General features: G+C 38.7%; 1 protein-coding gene across 9 annotated transcripts in view; it reads right to left on the bottom strand.

The window, feature by feature from the left end:
• The window catches only part of TRPM3 (transient receptor potential cation channel subfamily M member 3), a 415,622-nt gene that overhangs the window by 54,703 nt on the left and 341,855 nt on the right, over positions 1-19,064 (bottom strand). For all 9 annotated transcript variants that reach the window (XM_064736884.1, XM_064736885.1, XM_064736886.1 and 6 more), the window contains exons 9-12: positions 18,213-18,285; positions 11,166-11,266; positions 8,502-8,636; positions 5,859-5,909 (exon numbers count right to left, since the gene is read on the bottom strand). In XM_064736884.1, the coding sequence (XP_064592954.1) occupies positions 5,859-5,909; positions 8,502-8,636; positions 11,166-11,266; positions 18,213-18,285 (360 nt within the window). The remainder of the gene's footprint in view (positions 1-5,858; positions 5,910-8,501; positions 8,637-11,165; positions 11,267-18,212; positions 18,286-19,064) is intronic.

Raw genomic sequence — 19,064 nt, 5'->3', positions numbered from 1 at the left:
TGAGCTATCATTATTACTAGTTGCTAGGGGAAAGGAGAGTCTATCAGCATTCAGTCTTGGAGTTGTGTTCAAAGAATACACACCCTTGCTTAAGTTTCACACCAAGAATGAGGAAAGCATCTGTATGTATGAAGGCTGTAATAAACAAAATACCTATGTGGCTAATTATTTTGGGGTTTTCTTATGAAGAAAACTACAGGCCTAGAAATTTTTCGACATATTCTCTACCTGAGTTCCTTACATATTTTACTAAAAGCCCCTTTAAACACATTATCTAGTTATGTAATTTCCAGCAGAGCCATGGAGATTTTCTCACAAGAAATGAACTGAGTTTGTGCTAAGGGTCATTAGCAGGATCCTGGAAAAGATGCCTACATACTTCTCCTTTCATTTCTTTTCCTTTCCTACCCTCTGTTAGATATTTCTACATACCCATATCTAAATAGATGTATGTGTGTATGTGTATGCGTATGCCTATGTATCTATATGCCTGTGTGTATGTATGTGTATATGATGTCTTCAGCATGTACTTTTTAACTTGAAAGGAAACAGAATGACAAATACATCCACATCTTACTGTCCTTTTTATGGGAACTCCCTTGCACACATCCTCCTACTCTTCACTTTCAAATATGAAAATGGCATCACTAAGATTATGAGTTCCCCAGTGCTTGGGGGTTGCAAAACTATGAAGAATGAGTTCAGTAACAGATTGTCTCCCACTCCATATGAATTCACTCTGAGTTAATGGGGCATTTCTATTCTCCAGTTGCAGTGAACCCAACGGGACATCTTGTATGCTGAACAATTTCAGGCTGAGCTGCACTCACAGATGTGCCAGTCAAGTCTCTGGGGGGGTCTCTGGCAATGGAGGAACAAAACCCCAGTGTGGGCACACCTGTTCTTCTATTCTCTTCAGAAAAATCTACACAAGGTAAACTCTGACCCCTTTACAGAAGGAAAGGACTAATGGGAAGGGAATGATCCCAAAGGAAGGTTTGCCTCCTTCTCTAACTCTCTGCTTCTGAGTTGACTGGATGAGAGGTCTTGTTTCAGTCAGCATTCCCTACCAGAAAAGAAGGCATGATTCAGGAAATTGTGAATAGATCACCTGGCTCTAGAGACCTCACCAAGAAACCTTTCAGATTTAGAGCACCCTCTCTGTTCTGCATGTCACTGTGCAAAAGAAATGACTACAAGATAAAGGTGGAGAGACAAATTATCCTTCTGTGTACTGCGAACAGTAGCCTTGTAAAAAAGGAATATTACTCTAATAAAAAATTGTCTCATATAGCCTATATTACAGAAGGACCAGAAATTGTAACTCTTCAAAGCTTCAAAATTTTTCAGTGCACGGTAATAATCTATTGTTCTATAATGATTTACAGTACAGATTACAGTGAGCCTGTAGCTTTTTTAATGTGTTCATTAGGAGAAGGTTAGTAATTCACATGGAGCAATGTTATGGCTATCATGTCTTGCTTGAAATATCTGCATGTCTGGAGATATCTGCCTGGCTTCTCTGGAGATGTTCTTATTAGATTAGAGCAGAGAATCACTAATGGAGAGCAGATGGCAACTAGTTCTGCAGAAGAGAAAAAATGGATGCAAAGATCCTCCTTCCTTTTTGACTTCAGCCATGAAGGACAAGGCTTATTTTCTGCCCTGCTACCATGGTACAAGCAGCGTGCTGCAAAGACTGAGGAAGGAGAGAGGGAGGTTGTGCTTCCACAGTGTACCATGCCTAGCAATCAGCTGGCATTCAAAGGGACAAAAAATCAAGAAAATTTACTGGAAAAAATTGAGCTGCCAACAATTTTCAAGTGATGTCCTCCAGCATATCTTTTTGCAACCTTCCTAATCTTGTTTAATTTGATGAGTGGGGGAATTACTATGGTTGGCAAGAATGTGCATTAGCTTAGATAATTTGGACATGGTAACGCTTATGCTGAACAGTTTAAGAAAGATAACATCTAAAAATTAAATGAAAAATAAATCTAAAAAATTATATTTCAAAAAGTAAATTCTGCTAGGTTTGGTTGGTTTTCCCCCTAAAATGTTCTTGTCTTTCCAGAATGTGTAAGAGGATAATTCTACTAGAGCAAGGATGAAAGGATTAGCAGAAATGGGAGTTGCACCTCCAAGGCAGGACTCCTTCTAGCTTAAGGTCTTCACCCAAACTGAAGGCTTTAATGTTATTAAGTGGCAAAAAACATTTGAGCAGTTAAAGAACAACAGGCATCAGGGTGCTATACGTATTATAAAGCTGAGTTTCTTGACACAGTTTTGATTTCTAAATTTTCATGAAAGATTTAGATAGAAAGATTCCAGTAAAATAACTTTGATAAAAGATGCATCTAAACCTCCCAGATAATACTGAAACACTTCACTAAAGAAAACTTCCAAATCCACAGGAAAAATACGCACTTCATAAACATTCCTTTTCCAAAGTGCGATACCCTAGTAAAGAAGACTGGACCATCCTTGTGACAGGAGTTGCACACATGCCAAAGCACTTGCTCTGTCAGCAGACAGCTTGAACCACCCTGGCAGTGCTAAGAATGCTTGTAAATAAAACACAGTGGTGCAAGTGGGACAGAACTGCCCCAAGAACAACAAGAATTTGGATGAACTAATTCTAGTGCAGTCTAGATGGTCAAGAATAATCAAAGAAAAAGTTTGATTTTGAGCTAAGATAGTTGTTCTGGTTAATAATCAACAAATCTTTTAATGCTGGGACAAACTCTTCAGTGTTAATGCACAATTCTTCTCCTGAAGAAATTTGAGTTTTAAACTGTAGCTAGTCAGTTGTAGTACTTTTTTCACTTCAAGTGCATTTCTATGTCACCATGTATCAAACCTCTGAGTCTGCGTGCTGAGAAAGAAATAATACTGCCAAAATTCTATATATTGCTAGTTTGTTCTTTGGAAATGCAGATGTGCAGTAGCAGTCCAAAAAAACCCCAGCTTTGGAAATGTAAATAATCCTGAAGTGGAATTGAGATCTGTTAATTATATACAATGTTTTGGATAAACGAAAAAAGAAATCCATCTATTAGTTACTACTGATCTTCATCAGCTAGTTGAGGCAGGGAAGGATTTTTATTTTTTTAAATTCATAGAGGGCAACCTCCACTTGCAGACAGGGTGTACAGGAGAGCCAGTGTGTGATTCTTTCTGCTTAGGTTGGGTACATTCCTGTGTATGGTCTATGGAAGGAAGCCAAAGTTAAGTTTGAAATCCTGGACCCTTGACAGGAGATGGCAAAATGGCCATGAGGCCAAAACTGCAGGCCATGCTATGTAGCTGTGAAATTGAGAGGACTGAAAGGTGATCTGAGGCAGAGTCATTACGACATAATTTGTCTTGTTAATACATGCAAAATTAATGCACATTTAGATTATTGTAAATTCGTTCAGATTTTATCTCCAGGCCTTTACAGTATGCTGCCTAGGCTATCAGTCTTCACAGCAGTATTTGGAAAACCAAAGGGAAAATATATTGTTGTATTATATATTTTGTGTGCACAAGTGTGTCTACAGGCTGCCACAAATGGAATGTGATAATATGACTTCTGTTGTTCTCATTATTTGCTTTATGAAGCAGGCAAGATTGTTTTTCAAACAAAACAAACCAAACCAAACAAAACATAACAAAACAATACGCTCCTACTGATTTACACAGCTATATAGTACAACAGTAGTAAATTACTGCTCCTATGATTTTTAATATCCATTCTCTATCTGAGAATCCACAATGCTCAAGATGCAAGGTTTTTAGCATACACCCTTTTAAATAGTGCAGGTTTCAAAACTGAGAGGTACATGTAAATGCACAGTGTATTTCATATCAATTAGGTATTGTCTCAAGGTGGTGTAGTACATACTTTGGTATTTATATTCTGTGATGCTGTAATTAAATCTGAGAGGTTAGGTGTGTGGCATCAAAATATACATGAACTCAAAAAACTAGCATCAGCAGTGTGGTCTGTCTTGCATGCATGATGGGCCATCAAGTTGTCAAATGGTGATGTGTCCATTAAGAAGTTTTTTCAAAAGAGGTGTTTTAATTTAAACTGTTGTCAGATCTGAGGACTGATTTATGGCTTGGTTGATTGGTAAGGGATCTGCTCAGCTGTCCCTGTGAGCTGTCACTTCTCCTTATGAAACCTGGCTGTTCTTCATCCTGAACAAAATGAGAAATAGAGCCCCAGAGGTCCAATTTTCTTCAGGAAGGTGCTAAAGAGGCATACCAGGCTGTCTGTTTTCAAAGCCCTCACCTATGCTCATAAGACTGATTCAATGTAGTTGGAATTACTGAAGATTTTAGATATTGACAGAGGAAAGAAAGATAAATTTATGGAATGATAACCATCACTTACTAGTTAGAAATCATTATGGAACAAATAATGTCATCAAATATAGTGTAAGTTTATTCAGTGTCTATTCATATACATCCATGAGTACTGATCATCTTTGACTACTTTGATGTCTTTTCTTTAAACATATATTATTTCTTAAAGAGTTTCTTTAAACATATATTATTTAGTTACTCAACATACAATTTGCTATGCCTTTGAAGAAGATCTTGGAAAGGTGATTCTGGTGAAGAGAAGGCATTTGGAAAAAAAAGTAGAAGACAAATTATGCTTCTTTCAAATTAATAAAGGCTCATAAATAACTGCATATTGAGTAATAAAATATTCTGGAAACTTCAGCTTCAAGAGCAGTATCCATTCTAAATAGATTCTAGCTTCACTCTGCTCAGTCCAAGGGGATTTGTGCATAGTTTCTTTTTGCGGGCATTTCACACTTTTCAATGGTCACTTAATACCCTATACATAATTGAACAATGATGATGCAATTTAACACATCAACCAAAGAATACCACCAGAACCTTCCTAACATGCTACTGATTACTCTGTAAAATTACTTCGTAAAAAGGTGCTATATGACACAATACTACTCTCCTCTCTTAGGTGGCTTCAATTCTGTCACTGTCAGAAAAAACCACTAAAACCTGTGCTCTTAGAAAAAATATCCTCTCCTTTTAAAATTTTCTATCTAGTTCCATGTACAGAGATATCCTTTCTCAAGTATGCTACCCTTGAGGTCTGACTTACATAATGTGCAAGGTTGTAATCCGCACATGCTCTGGGGGAATATTCAAGTTGATGAGGTCATTTGCAGACTCAATCTCCTTACTTGATCCATATATTTAAAGGATAAGGGATTTTTATTCCTTGCAGCCACTGTAACTCTTTTAATCCTGAGCACATTGGTAAAGGTATTTGATATCTCCTTCCTGCCACTAGACCTTTCAGTATTTCCGTCCAGCTCTTCTAATAGATTTGTATAATTCAAGATTCTTGAAATTAACATGATAAGGGTCAGGGGGAACTTGCACTGCTAATTTTTATATTCTGCTGAGGAAGATGGCTAAAATGTACCACACAATACAGAATGAGGAACTGTTTCAAAAAGCCAGGATCCAGCACAAGGGTAATAGCTATTTTACAGGCTTGGAAGTAAACTAGCAACACAGAAAGTAGCTTAGACAACAGCTGCAGGTATGGAAAAACACAAGTAACAGCATAAATCCACACAGTATGTAAGAGCCTACAATTATGGCAGCAGACACACTATTACTCAAGCGTCTAAAACCACAGAGAAAGCAAGCCAAATAACTTGCTAATTGTGCTTTGTAGGCAAAAAGTTCATATTTGGAGCACACAAACAGGACATTCTGTACTAGCAGGAAGGAGAAGGCTCTGACTGAAAGCTCATGCAGAACAGAGATTGTATCTAGCTACGAAAAACCAATAACATTATTTTCAACCTACCGTCTATTGGACTCACCTTTTTCACATCCCTGACTAGATGATGCAGAGTGTTGGATGGTCCGTGTCTCTGCAAAGGACAAATGAAGAAGAACAAAATAGTTTGCACAAAATATAAATGTTGAGATAACTTTCTCACTTTGCTGGTTTAGAAATCAGGCAGCTGAGAGCACTTCAATTGTACAGTGTTATCAATTAAAAAAAAAACCCAAACAATTACAAGAGCATTATTTCACCTGTTTTACTCTTTTGTAGAAAACTCTTCCTTAAGAAAACCCTATGAACTGCCACAGTGGATGACAATGGAAGTCCTATGTATTGCGTTAGGCTCCTGGCTTAGAAAAACCAGTAGCACAGCACAGCCTCTGGGAAAGAGTGGAAGCAAAACCAACTGCTTTAGTCTTAGCCTTCCTGCACTCAGGACCTCCAGTTCCACCGCTGGTGGCTCAGAGGCACTCTGAGCCTGGCATTGCATTGAGGCTGTCTCACCTGAAAGCTGCTCCCTGTGAATGCACATGCATGTGAATGCAGAATGCAAGGTCTGTGAATTTTTCCAATCTTTTGACTCCAGCTGTCATTGCAAAAATATTCTGCAGAGGAGTCCCGCAATTTTGATCATACTACTACTACCACTACTACTATTATTACATCTTACGTTATTTTCTGCTTTGTTTTGACTGTTGCTGTTATTTTAAGAGACATTTATGAGAGGTCTCCTTGGTTGCAGCTGATATGCATGAGACCACTACACATGTGTAGAGTCGACGTTTCCGTGTATGCATTGCTCTGCACTTCCCAACACTTAATTTTACATAATCCCATCTCTGAGCATAATGAGACTTACCTGTGATTCTTCATATGCTGCTTCAGATTTTCTAAAACACCTGCAAATATTACTGTCTCTTCTGTAGGTACTATTTTTCAGATCTTACATAAACAAACTGAACAGAGTCTTCCAGAGTCTTTCATGACCCTGGTCATAATGTCCTTTTGTGGTAAAAATGGGCCATGTTTTCCTTCTCCCTGTTTTTTAGCATTCAAGTAGGTTTTAAACCAAAACTGTCCCTGATCTTCTAAACCATGGCAGCATACATTTCTTTAATAACCTTTGAAATTTTAAAATGGTGTCAAAGTTTTGCAAAAATAAAAGATGGAACAAAGTGCAACATTCTTATTCTCGTGCATGCTGGTTGCAGAAATAGATTTCTAAGGCTTTACGTTTTCCTATAGAAGCTTGATAAACTGTTTGTTGACATAAAATTTATTCTCTTCATTCTATTTTTACAAATTTGCCATAGCAGAGGTAAGATTCACTGGTTTGTAGCTTCACAGGTCATTCCTAAGTCTTATGCTGAAATATGGTAATTTTTAACTGGCCATGTAATTTTTTTTGGTGCTAAGGCAACAATGGATGCATTTGGTCATACAGTATAATTGGTAGTTCAGGCATTTCAGAGCCTGGGCCTTTTGGAATTTGTGTATGAAAAGATGTACGCTGATTTCTATAGCAATAAATTTGTTCAAAATGCCCTTCTTTTAGCTGTGGAACTGAAGACTTCTGTCAAACTTATTCCCTGTAAAAACTGGCATTTGTACAAGAACTACCATGCTTATTCCTGTTACAAGAAAGCTCGTAGGCATTCTGGTTTTAATACATAGATGCCAGTCAATAGGCAAAATGTAAGCTGACCAAAGTTCCGATGGGAGTTTGTCTCTAGGGTAGCACATATGTACCCTATATATTCATACATATCTATCTATCTATCTATCTATCTATCTATCTATCTATCTATCTATCTATCTATCTATCTATCTATCTATCTATCTATATCTGTCTGTCTGTCTGTCTGTCTGTCTGTCTATACCTGCCCCTCCTATTTTGCCCAAATTTACTGAATCCTTTATGAATATTTGATATTTGCAAGACTGATTTCTGGTCACCATCAGTGTCATGCACATCCAGACAACAGTCCAGTGCAGCAGCTTATGACAGCAGAAACTGGGAATTCTACCAACTAGATTGGCCTTGAAGATTTTTTTTTCATTACACATAAGAAGTTTGAACTTTCTGAACTACTACCTAAATAAATAATAATACTGTGAATGCTGGAATGTATTTTGCATTTGAGAATTCAGCAGCAGACTTCATTTGTGCAGTTTTATATTAACTTTAATTGTAAGGATTAAAAACTTTCAAACATTTTTTTAAAAGTCAAAGGTCTAAGCTTTGGAACTCAGTAGGGGCATGGGGAAACCCTTCATTGTAAGAGAGACTGATTAAGAGCTGGAAGATTTTTCTGAAACCATATTGTCAGGAGTCATATAACACCACTGTATCAGTCCCAAATTGCCAGTGACCATCTTCCAGCCAGTACCACCTGCCTAAATCTTAGGTTTATCATATTGGAATTACAATTACAAGAAATTAGCTGGCACTGTGTGAAGCTTATTTTATGTCTTTACAAAATCCATACAGCAGATTATGTGGACAAGGCACATGTTGCACTATATGAGAGACAAGCAAGAGAGACAATATGGACTAATGAAAAATTTCTGCAGCAGGTGTTGACTGCCTGGTGCATCATCATCATGCCATTACAATACAAGTGGGAGCTAGAACAGTGAATATAGAGACAGAAAATTTGCCTTAGGCTGGCCCTACCGTATTGTACAATTCCTCTAGCCGGGAGATGGTGAGAAAACGATGCATGCTTACTCCATTTTCTATGAGTAATTTCACAAAATCCACTCTGTCCAACACCAGTGCATCCAGCATTGCTTGCTCAAGGGAGCCCACCTGCAAAGCAAGTGATTAATTGAAGCTGTTCCTGGGCGTGGCAGGCTACACCCAGCTGGTTCAGTCACTCCGGCACAAGCAGAGGGACTGACAAAATTCTGAGGGTTTCTCTTCTAAGCTTGAAATGGGATAATCACGGTTTTAATCTGTAACAATTTTTCTAATTCAGGGGTGCATTTCAAAAAGGAATATTGGAGTGCTGGTTAAAATACTCTAGGAAAAATTGTTTAGGACAAAGGAACTGGAATCCAGTAAACTGGAGACCATATCTCTACCTTCACCATGTCATTACTATCACTATTTCTTTTCCTGTTAAACATTTTATTTATATTAGATACACTTGTTATGTGCACACGTAATCACTTTAATTCTGTCTTTTCTAGAGTTTTCTTGTGTTTGTGATATGGAACCTCAGGGAAATTTGAATACCCAGGAAACAGAAATAGCTTCAAAATTTGCATTCCTTTGAAGGTCCAAATGCAAGAGGTCCTCTTACACAAAACCTCTCCTTCTTAACTCTTGGAGGTCAGGCAGAATTAGAAGGATGAGAAATTATCTCGTCCTTCCAGCTTTTAGCTTCCAAAATGTTTGCAGTTTGCAGAATTTATTAAAATTTTTGCTATGATGTGGTGATGAAGAGATAACAATGAAGACAGTTCAATGCCATTATAATCCCTCCTGTGTTTTGACACGTACTTATGCCCAATATCAAAGACAAAATAAATAGTCCTGCTCACTCCATGACTGAAAAGGCAAGGATTTTTTACTAGCTTTTAGGGGTAGCAAGCTGTAGAAAGCTACATTTAAAGCAAGGATACTTAAACAGAAGCTTTTCCCATTGTTATAATTTTTCCATGGGGAATTGTAAATGCTCATGTAACGACAGCATGTAAAATTTTAATGACAGTGATGAAACAAGTGTCACAGCAGTGACTAATCTGGTCCAGTTGAAACTCCTGACTGAATAAGTTGGACTTTAGGGAGATACAGGTAAGGATGTAGATCTTCTTTTTTTTTTCTTTTTTTTTTTTTGTGTGTGACTTCTGCACCTGTGAAAGCTGTAGCACAGTCAAGGAGTTGACTCTTCCTCCTCTGCCTGACAGAGTATTCAATAACTTCTCTATTTACAGTCCTCCCTCTCCTGAAGAGAATCCACACCCCTGGTGCTCCCTGAGAATGGTATTAGCCAGTGTGATAAATAGGTATGATTCGTGCTGATAAAAATTGAAACAGTAATTGATATTGATACAGTAATTAATATTTGAGAATAATAAATAGTTAAAAAGTTGTAACACCAAAAGAAGAGAGGGAGAGGAGGGGCTCCACCCCCCACTTCCCAGCAGATGTTCTCAAGGACCACAGGAAAGAAGATGCAGTTGCTAAAAATGAGCAGGAACCTGGCTGGGTCCAAGAAAATGCTAATTATAAGGGATTTATTGCCTTGATATGTAGATGCAGTGATACCTTAGTCTTGGCTTACATTGTACTGGCTTGGTGCGCATGTGTAACCCGAAGGTGAATTAAAGAACACAGAGGAAGAGGAGAGGTCTTCATCCAAAACGACCCCCAAAGACTTGTGCGACCACCAAAGCGAGTGGTGGTGCATGCATGGTAAAGGTGGTAATGAGGGCGGAGATAGAGATATGATGAACCGAAAATAGGAGGAGATGGTATTGACACATGGCATGTAAGGGGTGACTTTCACTTGGCAAGCTTGTACGTGAGGTGGCAAGGGTCCCAGAACTCTGCCCTCCGTACCCCACGGTTGTTTTTGCTTATGCGCTATTATTGGAACCAAATTATCCCTTATTTTAATCGAATTATATTGTATCCAATTTTATATTTTTTTATTTTAACTATTCAATTAAAATTATTACTATTTTTAATATTGTTTGGTTTTTTATGATGGGATAATTGGGCAAACAAAACACCAGGGAGGAACGGGAGCACAGGACGGTGCAGATGTAGAGCAGGCAGATCGATGCAGAGCAGCAGTGGGAGCAGAATTAACACCACCAGAGGTCTGGAGCCACAGCCCATTCCTGGTGACACTGCTGACCAGCTCCGGCAGTCTACCTGACCTCCAACATTTGTATGGTGTATCTTTTATGTCAAACCTTCACCTCAAATTCAGTATTTGCATATAAAAGCGTGCTGCTTGAAGAGAAAAAAGAAGTTTTGACTTTCCTTGAATTTGTAGCCTAGCACTAAAATATGGCTGTATACTCGTTTTCCTCAGCTCGCAGAATCATGTTTGGTAGCATAGCTCTGGTACTTCCCGTTTTTCAGAGGTATGGTGTCCTACTGTGAAGGCATCGCTAGATGTCACCATTTCCTTGGACAACAGAACACACTAACCTCTCTGCAACTGTGCCTGCCTTCAGCTACTGTGCCTGAGAACCGTGCGCTTGGCAGGACCCAGAGTATTTCAAATCACACTAAAACCACCACTGCAAACAGAATGGATTTAATACTCTGTAGGGTGCAAAGTGTTTCTAACAGAAGATGTTGTACATATATATACGGTACCGGCCATTGCTGCCCATAAATAAAGATCTGGCTGCGGGCGATGTCCACTCTGTTCCAGGCTAGCGCTAGGCTCAGCTGGTCGGGAGCAGATGCATTCGCTCCTGTACACACAGACAGGGGAGCAGGAGCGGAGCAGGAGAAAAAAGAAACAAGACATTAGGCTCAGTATGCCCTGGTAACTCCTCTTTCTAAAGAGTCTCACAGACGTCCATGTGATTTCTGCAACTGATCTCATATTAAAAAAAACCAAACCTTCCACTGCACCTGTAAAAAAAAAAAAAAAAAAAAAAAAAAAAAAAATCCGTTTTCAAATCTGCATCTCTAGTTCTCAGATTGTCTTACATACATTAAATATTTCCTCATATTTCCCTTCAAAACACTGCAGATACAGGTGATATCGGAAGAGGCAATTTTTGGTTTCCCTCCTACTGAATGTGAAGCATGAGAGCAAGCCAGGATACAGATGGAACTGCAGGAATACACACACCCCCACATGTATCACATGAACGTGCACACACACACAAACATACATGCCTCTAGCAATTACAAGCAGATTCAACTCATACAGACACCATTGATTTCAGTAGTTCTGCATTTTTTTGGCATCTTACACATTCCATCTGGATAAGAGGCATAGGAGTTTCTCCCCTGTTTGTACTGAGACATCCTGGTGGGACAAATTTCCCTTCACATATGAAATATCCACATAAGTAAGCATTCTATAAAGCTTGTGTCAAGGTATAATACACCCAAATTAAATGAGAAACTATGCAGATGATAAGATGGATTTGGAGCTCTTTGTATTTGGAAGGGAGGGTATGATTTTCCCTGCAGTTTTAATGGACACTGTGGGACATTCCTGTCCTGCTGTGCTTTTTTATTTCACAGTTCTCAGCTAATTTGTAATAATAAAACAGCATTTGTGCTTCAATGTCAAAGGGAGAACTGGCCTGAATGAACTGATCAACCAAATAAATAAAGGGCTCTTTGACTTTTAACTACATATCTGGTTGCAGTGGTTAGGTGATTGTATAAGGGCTTATTTTTTAAAGAATTCATACCTCTACTGTTATTTTGTGTTTATTAATTCTTCTACTGATATCATGGAGTGAGGAGTAATAAAAGCTTTTCATTACTTCAAAGCATTTGTGTCCCCATTTCAGTACTACTCAAACCCACACACTGTTCCAGTTGAAAGTGGACTCTGAAATTGGAGGCAATGAAAACATAAAGCTGGCTGCTGAAATTCTCTGTGAAGACCTTAATAAAAAACTTTGTGGAGCTTAGCCTATAATTTAATTTCATAACTCTCAACTTTGAGGTCAGTTTACTGCTGATATAGCCAATTCCTTGTCAATGCCTACAGTAATTGTTTGGGAGATGGTGAATTGTGAATCATCCAAATCACATTCAGACAGAAATGAGCTCTGATAAAAAGGTAGACAATGCAGGAACAGAATAGAATTGAAACAAATGAAGAAGGTAAAAAAAAGTAAAAATACTTCTGTGACTTCTGTGGCTAAGATGTATCAGGAATGCCCTTTTTCATAAGACACAACTTCTCATTCTGTGTACTGCAACACAGACAAGACAAGAGACCTCAGGGGGGATGCCAACAACATCCGAAACTTTTGGAGTTTCTTACACAAGCAATATGCAGCATTCAAGAACAGAAAATATTTACCTTTGGGAAAGGCAAAAATGTCTCTACATTTCAACATCCCAAGATTTATTTATAAGAACAGAAAAAAAATACCTGCAGTGAGTATGATAGTGTAAGTTAAACACAGAGAGCAAATAATGTTCTCCCCCCTTCTGAAGCAAACAAGAGATGTTCTCATCAGATCTCCTCCTTCCCAATCATGTGCCTGTAGGAGAAGTGAGAGCTTTAGCAGGTGATTAGTCAAGGTTTTTGGGGAGCCATGGAGGAAACACATGGGTGAACTCTAAAACCTGGGGGCAGTGATGGTGATCCCACAGCCTGAAAACATTTCACACATGTGATGAGGGAGCTCCAGCTTCTGATTTTCCTATAATAGCCTATGATATGGGTAGCCACAGGTGTTTCATCTAGTTTCATCTAGTTAGAAATAATCTTGGATCAGATGGACTTGGGGAGGGAAGTGGGCTGTTTACACTGCCCCCACTTGAGGCAGAAGTCAAGCTAAATCACTGAGGCTTCAGGTAAATAACCTCTGAGCCCTAGCAGGGAGTGCTCTCCAGCTTGTGGCAACTGACCCCAGCAGTCCTGGCCCTTTTCCTGCTTTAGAAAAGATTCAGCTGGCAGATAAACAGAGGGTCTTCTGGTGCATTTGATCACAGGAAGGAGCGGCTGGCATCCATTCATCAAAATTGTTTTCTTTGAGCATGCTGATTGCTCCAAATACTGAGCAGAGGGGAAAGCAAGCTGTGGTCCAACCTGTGTCCTTCCCATCTCCGTTCATTGTGCTTAAGGCTGCCAGCAGTGGCCAAGTTTTCCTGTTGGAGCATGTGCACTCCCAGAGTTGATGCTCTTCTCAGTGCTTGCTGCCACGATGTTTGTGTTCATTGTCTCACAGAGCACTGCAGGCATCTGGCAGTAGAAGGAAACGTGTGGCTTCTCAAGGGGATGTTGTACTCCAGGTCTGAAGCAGCCCACCAGCTAGGGTGTAGATTATGGACGTGCATCCTGGGGCTCTGGTGCATTTGGTTGGATGGGTGCTTCCACACTACAGTTTCTTGCTGGAAAGCCCTTGCTTCCTTCTCTTTCCTGTCTTCTCTGAAGGGTTTTCAGATGAATGTGGGACACACTGATTTTACTTAAGAGGAGAAGGAAAATCAAAGCTATAAATGTTTGTACAGAGCAGCATAAGGGCTGTGGATGCCTTTTAATTTATTTTGTTCTAGGACAGAACTGATGGCCTTTGTCTCACATGAAAAAGGAAGTATTCAGGCTATTTTAGGTGGAATTCTACCCACGATTAAGAAGTATGAATGACTCCAGTCATATAAGAAAAACTCCCCAGAAAAAAACATGAGATGGCCTTCTTAAGATACAGTCTGCTTTCAATCATTTCCTTGACTGCATTTAGTGCCATAGAATATGGATTTGAGTCAGCAGGAAGAATCCAAAATGTGACCTCTCTGGGGATGCCTGTCATTTATGAGTGTAACTCATAACTGTAACGTGCCCAAATCAAAGCCAAAGGATAACTGGGAAATAAATAAGGTAGAGTTAATAACCTATTGCATTGTATTATTTTAATTACCATATCATACTTATTGCATTAAATAATGTTTTGGGTAATATGACTAATGTCTCTGTAATGTTTACTCAGTATTCTGGTGTCTGGCTGATTCTAAGATATGTTCCTCAAAAGAATGTTTTGAGACTATGACAACATCTGCAGTGTGACCCTTCCTTTCATCTGCTCCTAGAAGAAAAGTTGCAGTTGGGTTGCAATATGTTGTTTTGGCAGTGTTTTATCTTGGTATAGATACCACTGGATATAGATAGACTGCTGGGACAGCTGTTAGTTCCTGTAGATGTTAATTTTATGTTCTTAGGCTGCCATTCAGCAGTGCTTGCATAGAGTGGTAAAAAGTCACATTGTCTACTCAACATTTTGGACTGAAAATGTAATAACTCCTTTATGATACAGCCAGGGACTATAAACTCAATGCTGTCTCCTCAGGGAGCCAGGGTACACATCAGACAATGAGTGCTGTGCACTTGCAGGATTACTGAAGAGCTTTTATATACTTATTATTACAGGCTTTTATGTACTGGCTGAAGCTTACTGTAACCAACACAGACCCCTAAAGGATTCTCCTGGAATAGCCTATGATCTTGGTGCTCAGGTATCTGGAAAGATGAAATGACATGAAACATCTACCTAGACAGGAATGGTTGTGGGATATCATTTCCACAGCGCACCTAAGCATGTCAGTCTCCTCTTTGAATCAAGATCTAAAGAAAAGAACTAGATTAGGGAAAATGAAAAAACAAATTAACTTTTTGCTCTGTGTCTCTGCAGGTCCAGTGTTATCTCCTGTTTCAGCAGCTCTCTAGTGCAAAGGCTGCCTTTCCACAGCATTTGCTACAGAACTATCCCAATTAGAAAACCTATTGACACTGTAAAAAAGCAGATAGCAAAAACAGCTACAAGTGCAGTAACCAGATAGCTGACCTAATTCTGGAACCTTTTTGTGTCTGTGATTTCATGGTTGGCAGACTATCCTTGACCATCTGATACTACATGATGGCTATTCAGTGAGCATGAATCATGACTTACTCACAGGCTGGAAAGTATGCAGAACTTCAGCTCTGCTGCAGCCTAGTGTGGTTTATCCCAGCAGGTACATGGCAGTAATATCACTGCATGCCCACACCACTCAGCACCTCTCCCTTTCCCCGTGCTCACAGTAGCACTGGGGAGGCTTCTGGAGCACCATCTGAAACAGGGCTGGCACTAGTCTGCTCCAGACATTGCAACAGCTTCGTGAACTAGGATCTTTGAAGCCACTTCAAAACAAGTGTTTTTTTAGACCATCTCCATATGCTGTCTTTAACTTCCCTGTCGTATGCCTTCTGCTTCACTAGCAGCTGCAAAAGGACAAAATCCATTATGGTGTGAGTTCCAACTGCTCAAGTTAAGAGAGCACAAACAGTTAAACTGTATTGATAAACTTGCCTGCTATAAACTCATGCCTTTGGAAACTTACTTCCCACATTTGTGTCTCTCAACATTAAAAAAAAAAAAAGAATTTGCAAACCATATGCTGTTGTGACATCCATGCAATGTAAATTGATAACCAGTTTGGATGCCATTCTGTAGTTTATTGAAGATCACTTCCAAGAAAGATAAATCTTGCTGACAAGATTAAACAAGAGACTTGTGAAAACAAACAAAGAAATAATATGTGGTGCTGAGTTTGGGGCTTGTGGAATGCGCTGTACCGGAGAGCTCCTGAATTGGCAGTGTGTCTGGTGTGGGTTTAAAAAGAGATTAGCTCATCACAAATTTTACACAGCAAATAGGAAGTGATATTTTGTGTTTCCAAACCCTTGTCCCACTCCTCCATGACCAAATCACTCACGCAAGGGTGGGATGGTCATTAGCTGATATGCTCCTCTTGCACTACCAAAAGCTGCAATTTCCTCATCAAGAAGACTGAAAAAAAGTTACTGGTAATCACTCACCAGTTTCATACATTGCTCTGCTCCTTTTTTTTACACAGTACTTGAGAGTAGGAGGAGATGAATTCTTAAATTTGAATTTATGAATGTCAAGATAACTCAGACACAGTCTTCAAATCTCTTATTTTACTGATTACAATTATCATTTTTCTTTAATTTTAGAGACAATAAACTGCAGGAAGTAAGTTTTCAATGCTGTGGAAACTCTAATGCCATGAAAATTTCAATGTCATGAAGATTCCAAAATGAAAAACAAATTCCATTTTTTTAACCTATTATAAATAAATTACTTATTAAAAAGCAATAGACAAGTGGTTCAGCATTGCTACCCTAGACTTTGATGAAAAACCCAAGTATCCATCGGGCTAGTGTGGTATATTTTCAGAAAATCAGTATTTCTTTTCAGGTGGGCCAGAACACTTGTACAAAGACATGGTGTGAATAAGGACAACTGACTTGGCTGAGACAACAGATCTCATCTTTGCACATATTGATAAACACCTTGTGATCAGGAGGCTTACATGAACCAGAGGTGCCTGATGAATCTGATCTTCATTAAGTACCTTCATAATCAGAAAGTCTGGAGGAGCAGGGAAGATGAGGTGTAAGTCTTAGTTCCTCTGGCTCTTTCTTGAGCAAGAAACAAATGTTTCTGCCACCAGCAGATTTTCAAATCAAGGTTCTCAGACAAGCATGAAAGGAGATGTCGAAAGTACTTACACAGATCCAGGCACCTCCTGAGCTAATAAAAGTTTCTTATGATGACTTGCACTCTTAACACCAAGAGAAAAGGAAATTTTATTTTACTAAGAGGCCAACAGCACCAATTAGCAAAATGGGTATTCCAGACCAGGGAGGACTGCTCATATACTGAGACAGCAACCACTAAAACAGTTGCTCATGTAAATACTGCAAAAGAACATTTCAAATAGAAAACAATCCCTCACAGGCATGTGACTTATTTACTTCAGCTTCCAAGAGTCAGTTTTCAGAATATTCCAGTGATCTATGTTGGGATACAGATCTTGAAAACACATTTAGAAAAAGCGGAATCACAACTCTAAGACATTCTTTGCCTTATTAATAGAAAACAGGAGCAGTACTTTCAAGGATTGTCTTAAGAACAAATGTGAAGAGAATACCTTCACACTAAAGGTAATGAAGGATTCAGTTACATTTAAGATAAAAATGAAACCTACAATTATATTATTTCCGAGGGACAAAAGAGAAATTTGGCTATAGATGAAATTCTTGATTCTTGTTTTGAACTAATTTTTTAATTAATATAGACCAGGGTCTATCATGAACTGTAGCAATAGGAAATTTAAAGTCAACATTTTAAGAGCAGAAGTGTAACATGTAATGGCTTAGAAAGATGTAACAACCAGCCAGGTTTAAGATTAAAAGCCCAACCATCCCAATAGCTACACTCTTAAATCTACAAGTGGAGGCTGAAAGAAACCTCACACTACTTCCAGACTTTCTAGGGATGACTACAGGTAACATGTTACTTTGTCAATAGAACCAGCTTTAACTAAATGGATGTTTTAGCTGCCAAGGTAATCTGAGTCTGAGGAGTTCTTTGGCTTCTCATGAATACTGAGCTTCTCAAGTAACTAGTGTTGGGGGTCACCACTGATATTTCTTGTGACACATCGGTGATTGTGGAGAACAAAAATTCAGAAAGGAAAAACAGTAGCTGTTTAAACATTAAAGAAAGAGCTTGGTTTGTATAAAGCAATTAGAGCAAGAAGCATACTTCAGTTTCACAGTATAGATTTATCATCTTGATAGATATGTCAATAATGCAGGTTTCAGGACACCAGAGACACAAAATGGATTGATATAGATTCACTCAACTCTGTTACCTTTTAGTAGTGCTGTCAGGATAGCCAAATCAATATCCTGGTGTCCTTCTGATCCCATTCGAAAAACTGTGATCTGCAATATTAATAGACAATACCATTATTGAAACGAGGGTAATTTAAAAAAAAACAACTTAAATTAGGGAAGCATGATTTGAATCTTAAAATGTCCTGATGTCTATGAGATAATCTTACTTTATTTGCTTTATGAGAAGCTAATTAAATTGGATTAGCACACAGTATATTTTGTGACATAAAATTTGGTAAGATAGAAATTGTATTAATCTTCATATGAAAAAAAGCACTCAGTGACACTTACAGGGTGAAACTAGAGATGAAGGAATGTTCCTGTATTAGAGTGACATTAGACTTAATGTTCTCAACAGATTACGAGAAAGATTTAGGTGTCCTATGAGTATCGACCTAATTGATAGCATATGGAATAGAATAAATATTTTCAAGTGATATTAGAAACCTATTCAACCTTGAGATTCTATACAGGAAAGCCTTTGATAAATAATCTAAGAATTAGGCTTCTAACAGGTCTGGGAACATCTTCAGCCATGTATGGTCAATGACCTATAGCTCTAAGTTATAGGCTCTGAGGCAGCGAGGTGAGATTCACAACCCATGAATTACAAGAACGAACGTGCAGCTGTTCCTTCTTGCCAGAGTCTCTCTTGGTTAAGACTGCATACAGAAGTGTAAATCCCCTTGCTCCTTTTGTTGCCATAGCAATATCTTTTTTTGAATCTCTGCTTCTTATCAAGCAACACAGATTGCAGCTTTTAACTTGTGCCTTTCCTTTACTCATGAAAACTATGCCATCATTTTGATCTGAGCACTTGTCTGTTT

This window comes from Zonotrichia leucophrys, chromosome Z (genome assembly GCF_028769735.1).
Source record: "Zonotrichia leucophrys gambelii isolate GWCS_2022_RI chromosome Z, RI_Zleu_2.0, whole genome shotgun sequence".
Lineage (NCBI taxonomy): Eukaryota > Metazoa > Chordata > Aves > Passeriformes > Passerellidae > Zonotrichia > Zonotrichia leucophrys.
The sequence above is the reverse complement of the archived record's forward strand: the minus strand, read 5'-3'. Positions and strand labels throughout refer to the sequence as shown.